This window comes from Chaetodon auriga, chromosome 10 (assembly GCF_051107435.1).
Source record: "Chaetodon auriga isolate fChaAug3 chromosome 10, fChaAug3.hap1, whole genome shotgun sequence".
Classification (NCBI taxonomy): Eukaryota; Metazoa; Chordata; class Actinopteri; order Chaetodontiformes; family Chaetodontidae; genus Chaetodon; species Chaetodon auriga.
Window position 1 is genome coordinate 28123605 of NC_135083.1, and position 24318 is coordinate 28147922.

General features: G+C 41.2%; 1 protein-coding gene across 5 annotated transcripts in view; it reads right to left on the bottom strand.

Moving 5' to 3' along the window:
- slco4a1 (solute carrier organic anion transporter family, member 4A1) overlaps positions 1–24318 on the bottom strand; it is an 86762-nt gene that overhangs the window by 4676 nt on the left and 57768 nt on the right. For 4 of the 5 annotated variants that reach the window (XM_076740649.1, XM_076740647.1, XM_076740645.1 and 1 more), the window contains 4 exons: positions 24098–24273; positions 14816–14880; positions 12929–13077; positions 9843–12271 (listed from right to left, as the gene is read on the bottom strand). In XM_076740649.1, the coding sequence (XP_076596764.1) occupies positions 12101–12271; positions 12929–13077; positions 14816–14880; positions 24098–24273 (561 nt within the window). In that variant the 3' untranslated portion in view covers positions 9843–12100. Of the gene's footprint in view, positions 1–9842; positions 12272–12928; positions 13078–14815; positions 14881–18470; positions 24274–24318 lie in introns of those variants that run through there. The other variant, XR_013077709.1, reaches the window with a different exon arrangement.

Sequence of the window (24318 nt, forward strand, 5' to 3'; positions counted from 1 at the left end):
TAGTCATATTTGAACAGCCATTTTCCTGCATTTCAACACTTTTCAGTGAAACGCTGAAGTTTTTATTGTTGCTTGAACAACACATTTTATGTAACAGTCAGACCAAACATGACACAAATGTGTCAGCACACATCAATCACTGGTAGCTGAAGCATTGTGACTTACTACCATCTAGTGGTTGGGGGGAGGGTGTTCGTTTGTTTTTTAAGTCAATAATTCATTTTTATTAACTAAATTTTAAGTCACTGTCCCAGCCCCCCATGAGAAGTTTTTTTACACTTTGAAAAATGCGTTCACTGAGCACCAAAAAAGCACGTCACACCCCCAGAAAACTGATTTAATTAGGGCCACGGGGCAGTCGCACCGAGCACTATTGTTATACTGCGTGTTTTTTTTCTTTTTCTTCCTCTTCCGTGTCAAATTTCGATTCACTACAGCTTTGAGAGGACTCAGGCAAATTATATAAAAACATGCGTCTTAATTGGGATCAGTGTGCTATTACTTTTCTTTACAGAATATGAATTTATCGTTAAGTAAGTCACGAAAAACGGTGGAAAATTTCTCATGGAGAACAAATGGGAGGAGGTCAAAAAACTAACAAATCACTGGACTTAATGTACTGCCTACTGCTGTGTACTGCTCTGGAATACTTTCACCTAGAGACCTTTAAACTGTCGACACAAGTCTTGTGTATTGGTGTATTATTCCATGTTTTGATAGGTCATATAGTTTTTGATCAATCACTGTTCAATGACCATGATCATTTTTGGGGAAATCTTGAAATTATAATGGGCGTGTATTGCACAGAATGTTCGTGTCAGAGTGCGTGACATCATCGGTCAGAGTGGGAGAGAGCCTTAAAAAATTCCAGATTTTTTCTCTTTCCACACTCCTCCCAGCTACAATTTACACTCTATACGCATGATTTTTTCCAAATTTTTGGACAAATTTGTTCTGTCTCTCACATTGTGCTCAAAAAATCAGAGAGACTTACAGAATTTGAATTAGCAGCCTCTAAGTGCGGCCACGTCTGTCTCCCTGGACTCCTGATTTAAACTCGCAAGTGTCTACAAAATATTTTCTGTAGAAACACTGAAATCACACCAAATCGTTCAGGAAGTCCTTACAGCGATGATGGGCTGTGTTTTTTCTGGAGCTACCATTTTGTCAGCATAAGCCCAAATGTGACAGCAGTGCAGAGGCAGAAAATCACTCTTTTTCTCCATCTGAATGCGTATGTGTCTGTTGCGCTGAGAGCGGGCGCGTCTGCCTGTGCACCTATGTCAGTGTATATGTGTGTGTGTTTGTGTGTGTGCGTGTGGATCTGATCATGTGACTTTTTTTTTCTCCCACTGTTGTCAGGCAAACACGAATGACATGTATCTGTCATCTGATTTGACAGTCCATATAATAATACAAATACAAATATACACCAACACACAGGTAACTTTTTCAGTTACAGACACACACACATGCACACACACACACAGGTAACATACACATGCCCTCAATGTCAGCACAAACTGACATTGTTGTTTGTTGTAGGTGTGCTCCTTGTGTATAACATCATAATGTTACTGGTATTAATTGTTTGAAATCTCTGAAGAATCTCATCATAATGTAAACACTCCGGCAGTAGCCCCCATGGCCCTTTCAAAATTTCCCCAGAGGAAATTTTCTAGTTCAACTTGTTTTTGAGAGCGGCACCAAGACCTGACCAAGAAATGCACGACAGAGTGGAAAGCCAGTTTACTGAGGAGACACCATTCATCTGAGAAATGCTGGCTGCAGCTTTCTTAGGCCCAGCCTGTGCCACTGAAGAGTAATGAGTAGGCCACAAGCATATTTGTCTTATCATTTTTGTGTAAGCTGTCCTTCAGCTTTTCAATGGCTAAAAAAGTGGGCGTTTTCAAATGAATATTTGATAATACATAGTCATAGATGCAGTACTTGAGAGTAGTTTTCCTTGTGTTTCGCCCTTCCCTTAAGCTTCCTGTCTGTCTCTGTGTGTTGGAGTTTGTAATAGATACAGTATGTGAGAGAGAGAAATAAAATGTCCCTTGAGATGCACACTGTTGTAGTCTTGCTTGCAATGTTGCTGTTTTAGGTCGTTTTCACACCTGACCAAGCGGACTCGGTTCGACTGGGGAGCTGAAAGTCGCAACATTGTTGCATTTATCACTTGTTTCGGTTCTGCTTTCACACTGTGATTTCTAAAGTGCACCGAACTTTCTGAGCAGCATCACGTGGTTGAAAGGGGCACTCGTCGATTGGACAAAGTAGGAGGGGAAATCCCTCCATCCCGGCCCGGAAAAACAACAGTAAACATGGAGCATCATGTGAAGTTCGTTAGTTTAAAACCCATTCCCCCCATTTTCTCACTAAACTGTTTAAAAATGTCATTTTTTGTGAGTGGATGTCAGAAGTAGGTTTATCAACACGGTGAGATTACACAATTTTAGCATACTTCTTATATGCTAAAGTGAACCTATAATTCCTATACTTTCCTATACTTTCTTTTTTTAGTTGGCTATAAATGCCAACTAAAAAAAGAAAGAATGAAAAGATTTAGTTGTTAATGTTTAGTTGATTTATCAGCTTTTAATACTTAAGACCCCGTGGACACCCTATGTACTTTGAGGTATTTCCATTTTATGCTGTTTTATAGTTTTGACTTTCAGAGGGAATTATTGGACTTTTTACTGAACTACATTTATCAGATATACAAGTTACTTTTCAGATGAAGATTTACATAAGCTAATTTATTTTATTCAATACAATGCTTCGATTAAAATGGTGGTTCTACTCTTTTGGCAGGTGATCTCTCACAAAAAACTGTACATTTGGAGGTCCTTTTACATTTCAGATATTTATGAGCAGTTCCACCAAAGAGAAGCTAAATAGGCATTATTAGACTGAAAAAGAGCATACTTGCCTATTTGATTATTATGCAGACTACATGCTGTCTGTGCATATTGTCATATTTCTAAAGCTGCAGTGCGCGACCATATACTGTACATCAGTTTTTCAAACATCACATTCAGTGTTGGCTTGGAACCACCAAACGTATGAGAGCTGTCAGTCAAAGAGATCTCAAGACACATCCAACACACTTGAAGACCAAAATTCAATATTTACTTAACAACAGCATATGAAACTCTCCTGAACTTATTCAAAATCTGACTCTTTTTTTTCGGTTATTTTATGTTATCTCTCCTATATATATATATCTCTGTCCTGCTCCTTATTTCCTGTCTTTACCATTAAATTTCATCGCTTTATTGTAGTTGATCTTGTAATTGGCATTGCTTTAAAAAGAAAAAATCTATTCACTAAGATTTGTTTTCCTTCATTAATACCCTAATACTAATATACAAAGTGTAGTAACTTACCAGTATGGGGTAGCCAACTATTGTCTTTTTTCCCTTTCATGGGCGCTATTATAGTTCAATTGTAAACCTTGAACCATGTCACTTGGCAGTACTGTATGTAAATATGGCAATGCATTCAGTAATACAGAAGCACACTGCATTCACCAAAGGAGAGAAACAAAGTGGAACCCTCATGTTGTAATTGTGACTTCATTAGTTAATGAATTACTATCTCATAATAAAGAGATCCGGGTCTCATAATATATATATAGCTCAGTGGTTTAAGCTACTGACTGCCACACAGGAGGGCGGGGTTCGAATTCTGCTTTGGACAATATATCCAGGGGGGTCCTTAGGCAAGACCTTTTGCAGTTAGATGCCTCCACCTCAGATGAGAGCAACAATAACAGATAAAGCCTTACCGGCCCGGACGTCGCCCGGTCCAACAATGTCTGCATTAGGTGTTGGGGGACCAGGACACCCTAACGAGACGTTGTCTACTGGAACACGCCATGCATGGAGCAGGACAGAGAACAAAACACTGCTGGAATGCTACTACACCAACAACCCCAGTGAGAGAGGGTATATGAAGAGGATGTGGGAACAATGTATGCATCGAAACCCCACATCCATGAAGACTGCAAAGTAACTTGTGACCCAGTGATCTAATATCTGGAAGAACAACCTACTGTCGCAATTAGAGATTGATGAGGTACAATGTGCCTTATCCACTATACAAAGATGCTACGGCAAGGGGGAGCCAGGACGACAGGTCAGTGCAGTGATGACATCTGCATCCCTGCATAACATGATTGGGTACCAAGCCCCAAGAAACACAGACACCCTGTACACACGGGCAGCTGACCTGAGAGAACAGATAACAGAATCCTGGGTGAACACAACTACCTACCTGCCAAGGTTAAGAGACAAAGTACCAGATGAATCTCTACTGGAAGACGTGAACATGGCACTGATGACTATATCCACAGAAACCATCACCGAGACCAATCAGCTGATGCAGCGGCAAGAGTCATCCTGCGCATGCTTGGCTACAAGATGAACAGCAGCAGCCGGAAGGAGCAGGGGAACCCTCCATGGAAAAGGAGACTGGAGGGCAAGATCACAGCAACAAGGAGGGAGGTTAGCTTGCTAACTGAACTACAGAAAGGTGTAAAGATCAAGAAGGAAGTGCCAAGGAGATACAACAAGCTTTCCATAGATGAAGCTCTGGAGACTGCCAAGCAGAGGCTCAGAGCTCTGGTTACCTGCCTTGAGAGATACAGCAGAGAAGCTGAGACCAGGAGAATGAATAGACTGTTCTCCAACAACCGAGCTAAGGTCTACTCAATGGCAGGGCAGTAAGAAGACCCAGATAGACCCACCAAAGTCTGAAACTGAGCTCTACTGGAAGAGTATCTGGGAGAAGGAGGCATCGCATAACACCAATGCCCAGTGGTTGCCCAAATTGAAAGCAGACAACAGTAGCCTCCCAGAACAGGAACCAGTAGAAATTACCACTGCAGACATCCAAGAAAGTGTGTCTAAGATGAAGAGCTGGACAGCACCTGGGCCTGACATGATCCACGCCTACTGGCTCAAAAAGCTAACCGCGCTCCACGAACGACTGGCAGCACAGATGAATCAGCTGCTACGATCGGGAACCCACCCAGAGTGGCTGACCCAAGGCCGTACAGTCCTCATCATGAAGGACCCACAGAAGGGCCTGGTACCATCCAACTACCAGCCTATAACCTGCCTGAGTACAACATGGAAGCTCCTGTCAGGCATCCTAGCGACTAAGTTGAGTAGACACATGGATCAGTACATGAGTAGAGCACAGACAGGAATTGGCAACAACACCAGAGGAGCCAAACACCAACTACTGGTTGACAGGGCAGTCACCCAGGACTGTAAGACCAGAAGTACCAACCTGTGCACTGCCTGGATTGACTACAAGAAGGCCTATGACTCGATGCCACATACATGGATACTGGAGTGCTTAGACCTGTATAAGATCAACAGGACACTTAGAGCCTTCATCAAGAACTCGATGGGGTTGTGGAAGACAACTCTGGAAGCCTACTCACAGCTAATTGCAGAAGTGAGCATCAAATGTGGTATATACCAAGGAGATGCACTGTCCCCCCTGCTGTTCCGCATAGGCCTAAACCCCCTCAGCCAGATCATCACCAAGAGTGGCTTTGGATACCGATTCCAAAGTGGGGCAGCCACCTCCTCTACATGGATGACATCAAGCTGTATGCCAAGAGTGAGCATGACATTGACTCCCTCACTCACCTCACCAGGATATACAGCAATGACATCGAGATGTCATTCGGACTGGATAAGTGTGGACAGATGGTGTGCAGAAGAGGGAAGATGATCACCACTGAAGGGGTTGAACTACCTGAAGGCAACATAGCAGATGTTCAGGACAGCTACAAATACCTAGGGATCCCACAGGCAAATGGCAATCATGAGGAGGCAACACGGAGATCAGCCACAGCCAAATACCTTCAGAGAGTGAGGCAGGACCTGAAGAGCAGCTGAATGGCAACAACAAGGCAATAAACACCTACGCCCTGCCAGTAATCAGATACCCTGCTGGTATAATATCCTGGCCACTGGAGGAAATGGAAGCCACTGACATCAAGACAAGGAAGCTCCTTACGATGCATGGAGGGTTTCACCCTAAGTCCAGCGTCCTGAGGCTATACACTAAGCGGAAGACAGGAGGCCGCGGACTAGTGAGCGTCAGAGCCACTATCAAGGAGGAAACAACAAGCCTCTGGGAGTACATCAGGAAGATGCCCCCCAACGACCTGCTGAGTGAATACCTCAGGCAGCAGAAGCCCAGTAAGGAGGAGCCAGAAGGGTAGGCATGGACAGACAAGCCCCTGCATGGCATGTACCATCGACAGCTTGAGGAAGTGGCTGACATAGTGAAAACATACCAGTGACTGGAAAAGGCTGGACTGATAGACAGCACAGAGGCACTGATCATGGCCGCACAAGAGCAAGCTTTGAACAGAAGGTCAATAGAGGCCAGGATCTACCACAGCAGACAAGACCCCAGGTACAGGCTGTGCAAAGATGCCCCTGAGACAATCCAGCACATAACAGTGGGGTGTAAGATGCTGGCAGGGAAGGCATACATGGAGCATCATAACCAGGTGGCTAGCATCGTACATAGGAACATCTGTACCGAGTATGGGCTGGAGGTCCCAGGATCAAGGTGGAAGACGCCTCCAAAGGTGATCCAGAACGACCAAGCCAAGATCCTGTGGGACTTCCAGTTCCAGACAGACAAACTGGTGATGGCGAACCAACCAGACATAGTCGTGGTAGACAAAGAACAGCAGACAGTCACAGTGGTGGATCTAGTGATCCCAAGTGACAGTAACATCAGGAAGAAAGAGCACGAGAAGCTGGAGAAATACCAGGGTAGTGATCGGGGCACTCGGAGCAGTAACCCCCATGCTGGAAGAATGGCTCCAGCAGATACCAGGAAGAACATCTGAGGTCTCTGTCCAGAAGAGCACACTCCTGGGAACAGCCAAGATCCTGAGCAGCACCCTCAAGCTCCCAGGCCTCTGGTAGAGGACCCGAGCTTGAAGGAGGCCGCCCCACATGGGGGCGAGAAGGTTTTTTGTTTTTTTGTTTTTTTTACATTTTTTTGTATGAGAAACAAAATTACAAGATAGTTCCCATAGTTTACTATGTACAGTATATTATTTGGAATACTTGGGTATACAAAAAAAGTTGGCACCCTGCATGAAATATAAACAGAACAGAATGTGATAATTTGTAAACACAGTTCACTTGCAAATAACTGCATTCTTTTTTTATTTACATTTACACCGTGTCCCAATTTTTTTGAATTGGGGCTGTCCAAAGCAAAGTTTTGATAAAATAAAAAAGTACTACAAATAAAATGAAATTACTTTGTGACTATGAGACCATATGAGATTTTAACAAATTGTGTAAAAGCATTAGTGTAGAAACATAAGCCTCTTTATTAATCCTCTGTCATCTCATCTGCTTGCACTGTGTTCAACCAAATATTTACTTTGTCTCTGTCATTATCTGATGAGCTGCAGTACCAGTGTGTGTGGGTTAATGATGCCTGTGTGTGGTGTTCAGTGGCCCATGTGAGTGTGTCTTATGCAGGCCAAACATGTCAGCTAGGAATCCAGGGAGTGACAGTGGAACTTAACGAGTTCTGATTTTGACAATAGTCATGGAAATGCATCCTCTGCTTCCAGTCTTCTTCAGGTTAGTTTAGCATGTATTGGGCTGGTGGTGCACATGGAAAAACTGTGGATAGGTTAGATGGGCAATGATCCAGGGAACAGAACAGAGGAGGGAGTGAGAAAATGATTGACTGTAACATTGTACAATATCGTATCCAGTGTTAACAGACTTTTCAACATGTTACGATTGTGAACCTTGATTTTCCGTTTCAATTTTCATTAAACGTGATATGAAAGTTTTTTGTTGTTGTTGTTTTTTCCCCAAAATTGTGACAATGTTTATTTATTCTGTTTATCTTGAGGGAGAAGGAAGGACAGAAATTATAAATACATTGTGTTGGCTTAAACAATGCTAGGCTGCCTGAGATTTTTTCCCCCCTTTGTTGTTTTTCATGTTATATCATGCATTATGTGTCCCTTTCTATTCTCAGGAAGATCACACACACACAAACATTGACAAAAACAATGATACACAAAAAATAATCCACTGTTTTTATACTGCTTACTGCCTTTATAATTAGAAAACACTTGACATCTTTGAATAAGTACATAAAAGATAATTGATTTCAAGACGACTACTTTAAAAAAAAATAAATAAATAAATACAGTACCAAAGCCAAAATGAAAAGGAAAAAAAAAAATCAATTTACAGTGTGATTTGTCACAGTTTGGGGACTGATTGAAAAGCACAATTATAAGGACTGCATTTACACATTCACATGGAGGTCCTCATCAGCTGGAGGATGTTAAAGTCAATTCATATGTGAGTGAAATAATCTACATGACAACAACACAGGCAGCATACAGTAGGTTGACAACTTGTGTTTCACTTTCACATAAACAATGAAGACAAGAGGATGAATTTTTGTCGACAAAAAACCCATCGCAGCATTCTTTTTATCTTTTCACAGTGAATGCAAATAACAAATACAAGTGCTGAAATATTCTAAATAAATTACTTGCATAAATAAGATCAATGATGAATAAACTTGTTAGTCAAAGCTGCTTTGGCACATTTGCAAACTTACAGTACTGTGATAATTAGGTCGAAATAACAGCTCTGATTTGTTATACTACATGTTATGCCAATTGTGTTTTGCCCTTTGCAGCTCCAACTTACAAACTACATCCTAGAATATCCCTCTTCAAGGAACGGTTACAACCAGCATTTAAAACAGTGATATTCTGTGACAAGGTCTTAATTCCTATGGTAAGGCTGTGATTAGTGGATTTGCTTACAGAGACACGTATATCAGTGCAAATGTTACATGGCGTGTTTAACTTTGACCAGTTGTTTGCCTCTAAACAATATTGATGGAGAGCTGCAGAGTCTAAAATGCAGCAAGCTACGCTATGGTGCACCATTCACTTTTATTTATCCTTTTCTCCTCCCTCCTTTGTCTGAGTATAACCTGCTCCACAGGACAGTAATAGGTTACAGACAGTTATGAGACAGGATATGAATCTACAAATGCATCTTCTAGAAACTGTATGGACATATTGTCCTTTTAGCGACCAAGCTAATGTGCATTCTAAATGACAATGAGCAAGCTTACCTGTTTGGAGAGCTTTTTTCCCTCTTCAGTGACAGGAAACTAGAGAGAAGCTTGGAGAGCTGTTGTGACAGACTAGTGCCAGCATGTTACTGGTTGGCTGGTGTGTCAGATGTACAACAGTTTACAAACTAGTCCTGCAAGTAGTCATTATGCCACCATCCTGTTTTGTGGAGCAGTTTGGACTCAGACATAGAAAGGTTAAATGGAGAGACAAAGTCGTGGCCTCTCTTCCACTAGCTTAGTTTAATGCAATCTCTCTCTCTCTCAGCATTTCTTTCACCCATTTTTCTGAAAAAAGTAAACATGTTCATGGGGTTTCCTTTCATCTTCTTAGACTAATTGGCATTCACTACAGCAGCTGCTAAAAGTTTAACAATGATTTTTTTTTTTTTTTTTTTTTTTTTTAGCATTCAAAAAACTACAGCTCCCACAATATACCAGTGCAGGCTTTTGCATCATCGGAAGTTGGTTTCGTTCATATCCATAAAAGGCATTTTTTCAACTTTTTTAGCTGTAATATTTGCAACAAAATGTTTTGTCCACTTTGTCCTGTCGTTATTACAGACCGAGGATTTTTGGGAATGAAATTAATAATATTATACTGTTATTTGTCTTTTAAAATTACGGCCTTTATCTAAACATAAGGAGTAAACCACACAACATACTCTTGAGAAAGGCTTTATTCCAAAGTGCTTGTTATTTGTGTTATTACAAATGTCAATGTGATTTTGAATGAGGTTCTCTTACTTGTGGGACAGGATGTTCGGTTGTCTGGTTTCACTTCACTCTTTAGAAGTTGATGGTGCAATACAACTAAAAATCTGCAATAGCTTCCTCCATTTTGGACTTTTCTGTGTTCCATCAAAGGTCAGCATTGTAGACACAGTTTATTCAACTTCACCAAAGTTGAACTGGAAGCAAAACATTTGTGCAGCTGTACTTCACCCCTGTGAGGCAATTCCATGGGAAATAACTGATTATGTTCCAAACATTTGCAATTTTCAGTGTTGTTGTGACCAGGCCTTTATTGTGTCAACACATACTTTCCAAACTGCAGTTTGCAATTTCTGTGAAACAAAAGCACCAAGCTCTTTCTACTGAACTCTGACATACAGAGCAATCAAACCAATGTATACATATATATGGATCTATATCATATAGATCCAAAACTGAATTGTGTCTTCTCTGTATTACCACTTTAAATACAAGCCAATGACTGGTCATAAATCTCTTGTACATGTGTCCAAGTTGCTATCAAAAATACGTATGTGCTTTTCTAATTGAAAATATATTTGTGCTGCTGTTGTGACCCATTAATATACGTACCTTTAGATACCCTTGGCTTAAAATATGACATACGATATGAAAATAATTTGGCTTCATTACTACTGGCCTGGAGATCTTGTACAGTAAAAGACCATGGCTTTATCAGTGGGTAAACAATAAAACAGTGTACCACTTGCCATCTTCCAGTAATGGGGAAAGAATATAAGTAGTGGTTGGATATAAATGCCTTTTTCCACATCATAAAAGCTTCATTCACATGGCATACAATATAAACCATACAGGTCTCAGCTATTTCATTGTCTTTTCAAAGAAAACTACATAAAATATAAAATAGAAATGCCATCAGACTTCCATAGATACTTGTAGAAATGTTTCCTAGAACATAAAAACTTGTGTGGCACTGCCCTCTCATACATTCAGATACACACACATGCAATCACAGCAGGATTTTCTTCCAAGAGAGTAGCACGTTAGAAGTTATCATGTACTACAGAAAGTTTTGTCTGTGTGCGTGTGTATGTGTGTCTGTGCATGTGTGTGTGTGCAGTGTGCATGTGTGGACATTTCTTGAAACCTTTAAAAAAAATTAACCAGGAACAAATCTCATTGAGATTAAAAATCTCTTTTTCTAGAGTGTCCTAGCCAAGACAGGCAGCAGAACAGTATGCATGAGGCATAGGTATCCTGGAGCTGTTTGAGTTAGAGTATCTGTATTCATTTTGTGTGATTGCATGTCAATGTTGTATGTGTATGTTGGTGGGTGATGTCATTATGGCTGAGAGAAGGCTGTTGGTATAGGAGACACCCCAACACCATCAAAACATGCATTCAGATGAAAGGTCTTCACAGGTCCAAAAATTTGTGCACAAACCCCCCAAAAATACGGAAATGTACTACCCAGAATCCTACGAGATGCTTTTCTTATTTTAAAGTTGGAATGCGTCTGGGAGACACAGACCCAGTCTGCACCGATATCACAGCTGATAATTATTAACAAGCTAACGCTAACTTACAAATTGTCAAAACAAAAGTCTGTGTCTTTCCTAAAGTTAGTAGTTTCTCCCATGTCTGGCTGTGGTCCATATAATCCATCCTCCTTGCCAGAAAAGTAGTCCAAGTTATCTGTTATTCCTGTCTTGCTGATTGAAATAGCATGGCCAATCCACTCGTTATTTCATCTTAAAGGTGCTATTGGTTCCATTTCATCAAGCATAAAAAAACATAATTTCTACTGTTTTCACTTTTGAACTATAATAGCGACTGCTCATTTGTTGCCATGGTTGCTAACATTACCACTTGCTTGTGCAGGTTATCTGGTACCACCTTGTTGCCACAGATGCACTTTGCAGTTTGCTTGCAGTTGCTCTTGCCTACACAAACATGCACGCATGCACGCTTGCACACACGCACACACGCAATTAGACAGAATTTTAGACAGACTGTGGTAAAAAGGATAGGACCGGAATCGTACCCAACTGACCATGCAAAACATGGATCCATCCCAGCAGGATGGTCTCGGGTCTCAGGGTTCGAATGGCTCCATGAATACCTCAAATTCAGACATTCTGCATTCAGCAGCACCAACACATACATACACACAGTCGGAGACTCAGCTATCAGTGGGTCTCTGACATCATAACCTGGCATGCAGGTTAACAATGACGCCATCTTCAGGCAGGTCTTTGACAGCCAGGTCACTCATGTCTCCTACTCCATGGTCGGTGCTTTCACAGCTGCTTTGAGGCGACTCAGGAGGAGGTTGGTAGAGGATGCTCGCTAACAGGAAAAAGATTGTTCCCAAAACCTTAAAAAGAGGAGGTTGGATTATAGTGAGGAGGGAAAGTCAACAATTCAACTAATGTGCAAAAGTGTTTTATTATTAGTGATTCCTATTATGATATACTGTATACTTTATATATGCTGTCATTTATTTATTATTAGTAATAGTTCTATTATTATTACATCTGTTACTATAATTGTTGGTGTTATTGCTGTGCCTATTGCTCTGCCTGTCTCTCTAGGATAGCTGTTGTTGTGACCTTTATGAGAGTGTTTCCCGAAATGTAGTGGTCCTTTAAACATACACATGTGCAACATCTCAAAAAAAAAAAAAAAACTGTTTCTGGCTTACAAATTGTTGTTTAATCTAGTAGTGAAACTTTAACATGTGACATTAAATGTTTTGTTATTACTTAGGCTTTGCTTCTTTTACTTATTTATAGTGAAATAACTACCAGTCTGTAATAAAGTATTTTGAGATATTAGGGGGAGGATGTTTCAGTTTTTTTCCCTCTACGTCAAGGGGAGGGTCCAAAGAAACTATGAATATTAATATTAAAGATTCAAGCCCCCACCCCAAAAGTTCTTATAGATACCTTACTTCACAAGCAGAATTTTTCAAGTACAATAAATCAGATCTTAAGATTGAATGTAAATGGCCTGTTACTATGTATAGCATTACCTTATAAATGATGCCAGCTACCAGTGTGTACTGGCTCATGGCTGAGTTCTGATAGAGGTAGCAGGAGCCCTGCTCACCACACTGATCCTGCCACAGTAAGCAGGAAATGTCGATCACAGAGCCAAATGCTATGGGTCCTGGAATACCACCTGTGGGGAAACAACAACACTGATTGGACAAAATCATGGCATTTCAAAGGCATTAAGGGAACTGCACTAAGCTGAATTAAATCCTACTTTTCAGATCAATCTCAATTTGTAATGTAATGTAATTGTAATTAATAATGATTTCCCTGTGCATGCTAAAGCCAGTCACAGAGTTCGACAGGGTACTATGCTTGGACCAATTCTTTTCACCCTATATATGCTTTCTTCCTCTCTACATTATCAGGATACTCCATACATTTTCATTGCTATGCAGATGATACCCAGCTATATTTATGAATGAAATCAGAAGAAACAGTTAACTAGACTCCAAGCACTTCTTAAGGAGATAAAGACCTGGATCACCTGCAATTTTCTGTTGCAAAACTGAAGTTCTAGTACCAGGCCCTAAACACCTTAGAAACTCACTATCTGATGACATAGCAATTATGGATGGCATTACATTATGAGTTAACTTTGATAAGGATATGTCCTTTAAATCTCATGGAAAACAAATTTCAAGGACTGCCCTTTCTCACCTACGTAACATTGCAAAAATCAGGCACATCCTGTCTCAAAATGATGCAGAAAAACTAGTCCATGCATTTGTAACTTCCAACGGATTATTACAATTCTTGACCATCGCTCTGCCCAAATACATTGCTAAATACTCTCCAGTTGATCCAGAATGCTGCGGTACGTGCTCTGATAAAAATGAGTAAAAGCGACCATATTTCTCAGATATTAGCCACTCCGCACTGGTTCCCTGTAAAAAACAAAGCAGCATTTAAAATGCTTCTCCTTACTAATAAAGCCCTAAATGGTCAGGCACCCTCTAATCTTAAAGAGTGCCTAGTACTTTATTACCCCACTAGAACACTGCGTTCACAAAATGCAGCCTTACTTATGGCTCCTAAAGTCTAAGAAAGCAAAATGGGAGCCAGAGCCTTTAGCTATCAAGCTCCTTTCCTGTGGAACCATCTTCCAGTCTTTGTCTGGGAGGCAGACACCTTCTCTACATTTAAGAGTAGGCTTAAAACATTCCTTTTCTATAAAGCTTGTAGTTAGGACCGGCTCAGGCTTGCCTTGGACCAGCCCTTAGTTATGCTGCCATAGGATTAGACTGCCAGGGGCATTCCACAGATACACCGAGCTCCTCTGTTATTTTCTCTCTCTCCATCTGCATGTTTTCATGTCCTACCAAGGCATGTTACTAATTTAGCTTCTTCCCTGGAGTCTTTGTGCTTTGTCATCTCGCAGGTTCCCATGGATAGTGGTTGAACCTGGATTGTGGATCTCTTGCCATGGCCCTGCCTAACATCCACTGCAACTGTTAAAACTATTAGTGCTGTCTTACGTACATATACTATCTGTTACTAATACATATATCTATCACATACATACACACATATCCCTGTCCCAGTCTCTCTCTCTCTCTCACTAACCCAACTGATCAAGGCAGATGGCCGCCCACCCAGAGCCTGGCTTTGTCTGAGTATTCTGCCTGTTAAAAGGAAGTTTTTCCTCACCACTGTCACCAAGTCAGTAAATAGTTTGGTCTGTACCAGCTCTATATGGAAAAGTGTTCTGAGACAACTTCTGTTGTGATTTGACACTATATAGATAAAATTGAAGTGAGTTTAATTGAATTTGTGTGGAGAGATTTAAGTGCATTGGTAGTGATTAAGAGGTTAAAAGTGAAAAAAGTAAACTTAAAAAAAGTAAAAGAATACAATGTACCTACCAAATGTGCGCACCACAATCCACTGGATGCCAAGTCCAAAGGATCTCTGGCTGTCTGGCACACACCTACACAACACAGAGCTGGTCAGACATGCAGGCATACTGGATCTCAAACATCATTGTGATATAGGCCAACACTTTCTTCAGCTCCTTTTGCTTCATATGTTTTGTCTGTTCCTCTCCTCCCTGTCAACATTGCAATTTGAAACTCAGGGGAATTATGTGGTAAAATCCAATGGCATGAAAATCTCATCTTTGTGTGTATAGCTAACGTTTTATTGTTTATTAATATTTACACATTCTTTGAAAAAAGTGACAGTAATAAATGCTTATATATAAAATCATTGTCCTTGCTTCCTGTGACATAATTTCAGTCACTTAGCATATCCACTTACTTTTTCTTCTTTCTACCTAAAGAGTCTGTACCAGCTCTATGCACAAATGTCCTGGCACACTTTGTGTTGCGATATGGTGCAAGACAATTAAAAATTAATTGAAGTACCTCAGTTGAAGTGAATGCTTTGGAAAAATTAATTTAAGGGTTAGAAAATCTTGCCTGATCACACAGAGAAATGGTTTTGCACATACGGTCTACTGTTTACATTTATTTAGCATTTGAAACTGCACAAATTTTTTGCTGTAAATACTTGTTTATATACTTAGTTATATTGCATTTTTATTATATTATTATAATATTATATGCCATATTTTCTGGACTATAAGTCTCACTTTTTTTCATAGTTTGGCTGGTTGTGCGACTTGTAGTCAGGTGCGACTTATATATCAAAATATATATAAATTTAACATGTTTTTAAACGTTAATTCATACTGACTGACATGAACCCAGGAGTAAACATTACCGTCTACAGCTGCAAGAGGGCGCTCTAGGCTTGTGACAACTATATGCTGCTCCTGTACCACTGAAAAAATTAACTTCATCTTCCTCCGTAGTTGGTGGAGCTGTTCAGAAGCGACACAGAGGATGAAGAATTCAATGGATTCAGTGATGTGGAATGAGATTGAGAGCTTGGTAAACTTGCTTACCGGTAACTTGCTTGTTTGACTCGCGGGCTTGTTATGTTAATTTTGCTTTTTCAGCCTCCCAGGTATGTTCTTTATGCTATTATGTCGCTGAATAACTGTTAATGTGTGACGTTAATATACCGGACACCTATTCAGCCTGTTGTTCTGTGTGCTATTGTGTAGTTGAATATGTGAAAATGAAATGTTTGTTCTTGATCTTGGATTTTGTGAAATACATTTCTAAATAAATGCGACTTATAGTTCAGTGTGACTTATATATGTTTTTTTTTTTTTTTTGATGGGATGGTGGCGTAATTTCTCTCTCCTCAACCTCGACTTGTAAAACTCGTTCTTACATACGGTTACAGACATTTATTTTAATCTTATACAAATTTACATCTTGCCTTATCTGTTATGATGGTTGAACCAAGCAAGAAAACAGCAGCATGCTCCTCAAAAAAGAATAGTGACACTACACGTGCTGCTGTTGAGGCTATCGCGGACCGAGTGCTAGAAAAGCAACGCTGTTTTCTTGAAGCTCGTTTTGACCAATTGGGACAAATTGGGAAAGAAACTGATGGGAAAATGTGTGCTATACAAGCAGACTTAATGACTTTAAGAGGAAGTTTTGGAAATGTGAAGGCAGAAATGGGGAAAATTAACACTGAGGAGAGGCACAATTCTGTGTTGTCTTTGTCTTCAGGGAATATCTTATAGTCAGAGACTACATTATCAATGCGTTATGGGGCAATTCAACATGTATGCCACAGGAGAGTTATTTGTACGATCAAGATGGCGCCGCGGACGGCTGCCTCGGTGTGTTGGTTTTGTTTTGTTTTGTGTTTTAAACCTGTTTTTTGTGATGGTACCCAGAGCTCTTTCACCAGAGAAGAGCTCATTAACAGCAACACCAGAGGATTTATTTCCTAAATTTCTGCTCCCAACAGTGGAAATTTTGGACATACTAGTCAAAGGTGCACTCACCCTTGCTCACGCAGTGAAACGTCAGAGGAGAGGAAAACGGGCTGGCGCGCTCGTGCGCCTTTGCAAGCACGGACTACGCACGGCGTTACCGGGAATATTTCTCTCTAACGTGCGTTCACTGCCCAACAAACTGGAGGAATTGCAACTGCTGTTGGGTAAAAACAGGGACTTGGGAACAGGGTTTTGTGCTTCATCGAGACGTGGCTCTGTGGATTAATACCGGACTCTGCGCTGTAGCTGGCTGGCTTCCAACTCCACCGCACGGACAGAGACACGGAACTTTCCGGCAAAACTAAAGATGGAGGAATCTGTTTCTACATCAACAGTGGTTGGTGCAACGACGTGACAGTGATCCAGCAGCACTGTTCTCCTGACCTGGAATCTTTCATCATTAACTGTAAGCCTTTTTATTCACCCCGTGAGTTCGCTTCATTCATTGTGGTCGGCATTTGCATCCCGCCGCAGGCCAACATGCAGGACGCACAGCGTATGCTCGCCGACCAGATACTGCGTGTGGAGTGGACCAACCCAGACTCTTTAGTTATTGTCCTTGGTGACTTTAACAAAGGTAACCTCAAGCACGAACTCCTTAAACACAGACAGTTTATCAAATGCCCGACCAGAGAGGAGAATATTCTGGATCACTGTTACACCACAGTCAGGGATGCTTATCACGCCGCCCCCCATGCTGCACTGGGCCACTCTGACCACGTCATGGTACACCTGATTCCTGTGTACAGGCAGAAACTAAAGCTCTGCAAACCTGTAGTGAGGACATCAAGGAAGTGGACCAGCGAGGCTCTGGAGGATCTCCAGGCGTGTTTGGACTCTACTGACTGGGATGTGTTCAGGACTGCTACCAACAGTCTGGATGAGTACACGGAGGCTGTGACGTCCTACATCAGCTTCTGTGAGGACTGCTGTGTTCCATCATGCACCAAGGTGAGTTACAACAACGACAAATCCTGGTTCACAGCCCAACTCAGACAGCTAAGGTTGGCAATGGAAGAGGCCTTGAGGAGTGGGGACAAAGACAGATACAAAGAGTCGAAGTACAAGTTTAGCAAGGCAGTGAAAGAGGCTAAATGACTGTACTCTGAGAAGCTCCAACACCAGTTCTCAGCTAACGACTCTGCATCTGTCTGGAAAGGGCTCAGGCAAATCACCAACTACAAGCCTAAAGCCCCCCACTCCATCAACGATCAACGCCTAGCCAATGACCTGAACGAATTCTACTGCCGCTTTAAAAGACAAAGGGACAGTCCAGCAACCATCCCCCACGACACCTCCCAACAGCTCCAGCTCCAGCTATCATCCCTGTTCCCAAGAAGCCAAGGACCACAGGACAACTTCAGACCCGTCACCCTGACCTCTGTGGTCATGAAGTCCTTTGAGTGCCTTGTGCTCTCACACCTCAAAGACATTACTGACCCTCTCCTGGACCCCCTGCAGTTTGCCTACAGAGCCAACAGGTCTGTAGACGATGCAGTCAACTTGGCCCTCCACTTCATCCTCCAGCACCTGGACTCCGCAGGAACCTACGCTAGGATCCTGTTTGTGGCTCAGCTCTGCCTTCAACACCATCATCCCAACTCTGCTTCAGGAGAAGCTCTCCAGTGCGTGAAGCTGGGGAAACACGTCTCCGACACTAAGACCATCAGCACCGGATCCCCCCAGGGCTGCGTTCTTTCTCCTCTACTCTTCTCCCTGTACACAAACAGCTGCACCTCCAGTCACCAGTCTGTCAAGCTCCTGAAATTTGCGGACAACACCACCCTCATCGGATTTATCTCTGATGGCAACGAGTCCACCTACAGGTGGGAGGTTGACCATCTGGTGACCTGGTGCAACCAGAACAACCTGGAGCTCAACGCTCTAAAAACAGTGGAGATGGTTGTGGACAACAGGAAGAACTCAGCCTCACCTGTCCCCATCACCCTCTGTGACTCCACTATTGACACTGTGAAGTCTTGCCACTTCCTGGGAACTATCATCTCCCAGGACCTCAAGTGGGAGTCGAACATCAGCTCCCTCATCAAGAAAGCACAGCAGAGGATGTACTTCCTACGGCAGCTGAAGAAATTCAGTCTGCCAAAGACAATGATGGTGCACTTCTACACAGCCATCATTGAGTCCATCCTCACCTCCTCCATCACCATCTGGTACGCTGCTGCCACCGCCAAGGACAAGGGCAGACTGCAGTGTGTCATTTGGTCTGCAGAGAAGGTGATTGGCTGCAATCTCCCATCTCTTCAGGACCTGTATGACTCCAGGACCCTGAGGCGTGCAGAAAAGATTGTGGCCGATCCCTCTCACCCTGGACACAAACTCTTTGAGTCACTCCCCTCTGGCAGGAGGCTGCGGTCCATCAGGACCAAAACCTCACGCCACAAGAACAGCTTTTTCCCGTCTGCTGTCAGCCTTATCAACAAGGCCCGGAACCCCCCCGAGACTCTTCACACTCCACCTCTGCCTCATCTTGCCACATTGACATAAATACAACTCTATGCGTTACATTAACGGTCAGATTGGACTTCCTTCTGAAAAAACAGACTGTGTTTCCGGAAAAAACAAACAAACAAAAAACAGACTGTGTATATATATTTATACTGTTATATTTTGTGCTCTTATTTTTGATAGATGTGTCATACACCAACTGCACCACAACAAATTCCTCGTATGTGTAAAATCATACTTGGCAATAAACCTTTTTCTGATTTCTGATTTCTGATTTCTGATTTCTGTTTATGCCACTATGCCTGGGATTATCGTCTCCGGTTGGTGCATATGTTTTCCAGTTTGCCTGCTTTCTTATGAGATCTGGTCAATAAGATAATGGGTGATCTATCTATTTTACTATGGAATGCTGGCGGTTTAAACGTGCCACATAAACGCACTAGTGTGTTGTCACTGCTTCGTCATAGGAAAGTCAATATCACCCTTTTACAGGAAAGGTATTTGTTAACACTGGACACTGTAGGCAGATTGGTTATTGTGAAAGCAGAGCTATATGGACGGAAAGTCACTCTTACTTCAGTTTATGCTCCTCATAAATTTGAGAAAGATTTTTATGACTGTTCAACGCATCATATGTTAGAACTGACTGAGTATTCAATTATAGTTGGGGCTGACATGAATGCTGTGTGGGATGTTGCTCTGGATCGTTCCCATCCAAGAGTCTCAAGGGACCAGGAGTTGGCTACTGCTGCTCTGCGATCTTGGGTCCAAAGCCTACGTCTTGCAGATGTTTGGCGATCAAAGAATCCAGCCCTAAAAGACTATTCATTCTTTTCTCACAGGCACAAAATATTTTCTAGAATAGATTTTCTTTTTTCATCCCCCCACCTTTTCCAAAGGATTGAGGCTACTACTTTGCTTCCCATTGCTCTGTCAGACCATAAAGCTGTGTTCTGTCACCCCACTCTGAAATGCTTATCCAAACGTGCCACTAGATGGCGCTTCAACTCTTCATTATTGAAGAATGAGGATTTCAATGTGCAATTCCTGTCTCAGTTCGAGTCTCTTTTTCTTCAGTTCCTCTCTTTTAATGCGGGTTCAGTAGATGATGCTAGGATATTATTGGATGCAGTGAAGGGTTTTATCAGAAGTAATGCTACACTATTTACTTCTAGTTTGCGTAAAGCGAGACCTGCCAGATTACAAACTCTTGTGGAGTTTGTGGAAAGGGGAATTTTCTAGATTTGATTTTCTTTTGCAAAATAATTACTCCACAGACACAGAAACCAAATGTGATCTTGTTAAAAAAGAAATTAATGACATTTTGAAACTGCAATCAGAATTCTTAATACACAGAACTAGACAACGATACTATTTTCATGGGTCCAGATCCAGTCATTTACTGGCCATGAAAATTAGATCTAATGAATACTTTGCAGACATCCCCTCCATTAGATCAGATGATGGCCTTATTACAACAGAACCCAAACAGATTAATAAAACCTTTAGTGATTTTTATTCCACTTTATACTAGTGTGAGGGGCAGCTAAATAAAAATTAACTATCTTAAACAGCTGGATTTACCATCTGTCAGTAGAAGATTCTTTGAGCCTTGACAACCCTTTAACATTAGAAGAATTAGAAAAATGGTTAGATGGAATACCTCTAGAGTTTTATATTTTATTTTGGGAGAAATTAGGTCCTTTACTTTTAGACATGATTACAGCATCAATTAAAGAAGGTGCTTTTTCAAGAGGTGTCAATACAGCTCTTATATCACTGCTCTTGAAGTAAGAAAGAGACCCCACGGACTGTGCTAGTTACAGACCCCTGAGTCTGTTAAATGCAGACCTGAAAATCTATGCTAAGCTGACTGCGCAGCATACTGAGAAGTTTATGCCATTTTTGGTTCACTGTGATCAGACTGGATTCATAAAGACCAGACTGACGACCTCTTCACATTATTGATACTGCGAAAGATACAAAAGTCCCTCTGGCTGTGCTGTCCCTTGATGCTATGAAGGCCTTTGATAGACTGGAGTGGTCCCTTTTGTGGTCTGTATTGGAGACTATGGGGTTTGGCAAAGGCTTCATCCATATGATCTAGGTTTTATATTCTAACCCCTACGCAAAAGTTCTAACTGGGCAATTATTTTCCACTCCATTCCCTGTCACAAGGTCATCGAGAAGACAAAGAATGTAAGATATCCTGTAGATGGCATACACTTTTCCCTCTGTTTAACAACAAAGGGTTACTGATTGGAGGGAGACCTATTTCTCCATCACACTGGAGTAATAGAGGTATCCGTTACCTAAACCAGTGGTTCCCAACCTTTTTTGTCTTGTGTACCCCTTGAGCCTTTTTGTCATACCATGAGTACCCCCTCACTGATACGTGTTCATGATTCTCAAAAAGTAGAACATAACACAACTGAATATTCAACGAAGTCATTTTATTTCATCTTCTTAAATTGAACAATGAATATTCAGGCATTATCTTCTTATTTAACTCAAATTAAACATAAAATTACGTTGCCTTCAAGGCAATAAAAATGATAAATATAAGAAATAATATTTTAGTAAGTGTTTGTATTATTAATACTAATATATTATGATTATATTGTTATCAAAGAAAAATAATAAAGTTGAAATTAGAAAAAAAATAAGACCAATAATATTAACCGACATATCATCCATCCGATGGGACACGGTGTTGTTCGACAGGGGGTCTTTCTTGAGTGTATCGGCTGCTGTCTTGTCAATCATAATTTCAGCCATAACCGCTGCTACAGGGAGAATGAGGTCTTCAGCAATTGAGTGAAGCTTTTTTGATTTCACCACAAGCAGAGATACGGTGTAAGATGCCTCCAGTGCTTTGCTTGACACACTTGTGGCTTTTCTCATTACAGTCTGTTTTGACTTAAATTGCGACAGCTTACGTTTGTAAAATTCCTCAGTTTTACCGACACTTTCCAAGTGTTTGGTGCTCTGGTGTCGCTGTAAATGGGCTGGCTTCATGGAGTTATTTGCCAGGACTTCACCGCAAAAGTAGCACTGAGGCTGCGGTGGGTCCGCAGATGTAGAAGTGAATCCATATAAAATATAGTTTTCACTATACTGCCTTGGCTTAGGTTTGGCATCTTTATTGCGTACCCCCAGGGATACGCGTACCCCTGGTTGGGAAACACTGACCTAAACGACTTATACATTGACGCCACTCTAGGTTCCTTCCAGGATATTAGAATTTCATTCAATCTACCAGGTTCCTCTTTCTTTTTTTACTTACAGATCAGATCAGCCATGAAAGCATATGGAGTGCCTTGGCAGCAACCATTACCCATTCATCCCCTTGACAAATTGATCTCAGTGCAAAATAAGACCAAAGATATAGTATCTATGTTTTACAAGTTTATTCTAGAATCCTCATACCCTTATTTGCCTTTAGATAGATTGTGGAGACAAGATTATCCTGCTCTGGATCCAGAGTTTGACTGGGAGGATGTTTGGGATAGTATAAAGGAGGCGTCATGTAACCCTAACCACTATAACTTCATACATAGAACTAATTTAACTCCTCACAAACTTTTCTACATGAAACTGATAGACTCTCCCTTCTGCTCCTTTTGTAATCTAAGGTGTTCTAGAACATTCATACATATGATGTGGGATTGCCCACCAGTGGCACAGTTCTGGAATGATGTTGCTTCAACACTGTCAGATCTAGAGGGTGAACCAGTGCCAGCGACTGTGCCTGTTCTGATATTAAATGACTTATCAGCACTAAACACTTCTAGACTAAACCAGCGCATCCTTCTAGCTGGTCTCAAGCCTAACTTTGGTGTGTGTGTGTGTGTGTGTGTGTGTGTGTGTGTGTGTGTGTGTGTGTGTATCTAACCCCCCCCCCTTTTTTTTGTCTTTCTTTTGTGTTTTGATTGCATCGCTTTGCATATAGGCATGCGTGCATGGGGCTGCTTTTTCATTTTTCATTTTTATGTTTATTTTATTTTATTCCCTATTACATGTCATTGTTCATGTTAATTTTGTCTTGGATTGAGGTTTGGGTGGGTTGGGTGGGTAGGGGTCATTGTTTTGTTTAAGTTTTCAAGTTGTGCTGTATTTTACTTTGAATCTGGAAGCTTGCTTTTGTGATAAATGGACGACCTCACACTTTTCTTACCCACCCAATTTGGTTTTTTGTAATTTGATGTGCAATTGCTCAATAAAAATTTGATCACAAAAAAAATTATATGTTTTTTTCCTCTTCATGGCGCATTTTTTGGCTGATGCGACTCATAGTCCGGAAAATACGTATTATACATCATAATACATATTATATAACTATATATTTTGTTATACTTTGTTATATTTTTATTTTTTAACAAACTGCTGTTATTGCTGTTTATATTTTTTGTTACTTTTTAAAATAATTGTTGTATACACTCTGTTTGTCTGTATGTTTAATTGCTACTGTAACAAAATAATTTCCCAAATTGGGATCAATAAAGAAGTAGTCTAAAGTCTAAAAGTCTAAAGTCTCAGTCTTTATTACAATGACTATGAAATTATATTGCTGGAAGAACAATTAAAGTAGGTTTTACACAATAATTCTGATTTATGCTACATTTTCCCAAATTGAACTCCTTTTTCGAACTGAAAATCTCTGAATATGCAAAATTTCCACAAGACACTCGAATATAGTTCCAAATTGGACAAATGACTGCGTTCAGCAGATAAATTCAACAGCCTTTCAGTGTCTGCACAGACATCACTCTACACCTCACAGACACAGTAAAGAGGGTTAAAGTGAGTGGAGGGATACCTGAGTGTGGCAGTGAGTGCTGGGATGCTACAGAGGAAGGTGAAGGAAATGATGATGAAGAGGAAGGAGAGGAAGGCTGGCATGTGGTGGCAGGAGCTGCCACACTTCCCTGCCAGAGCAAAGCCCTGCTCACCCCAGGACACATTACCTACCACACAGCTACATCCAGAGTACACCTAAAAATACAAATATACACAGACACATAATATAATGAATAACAT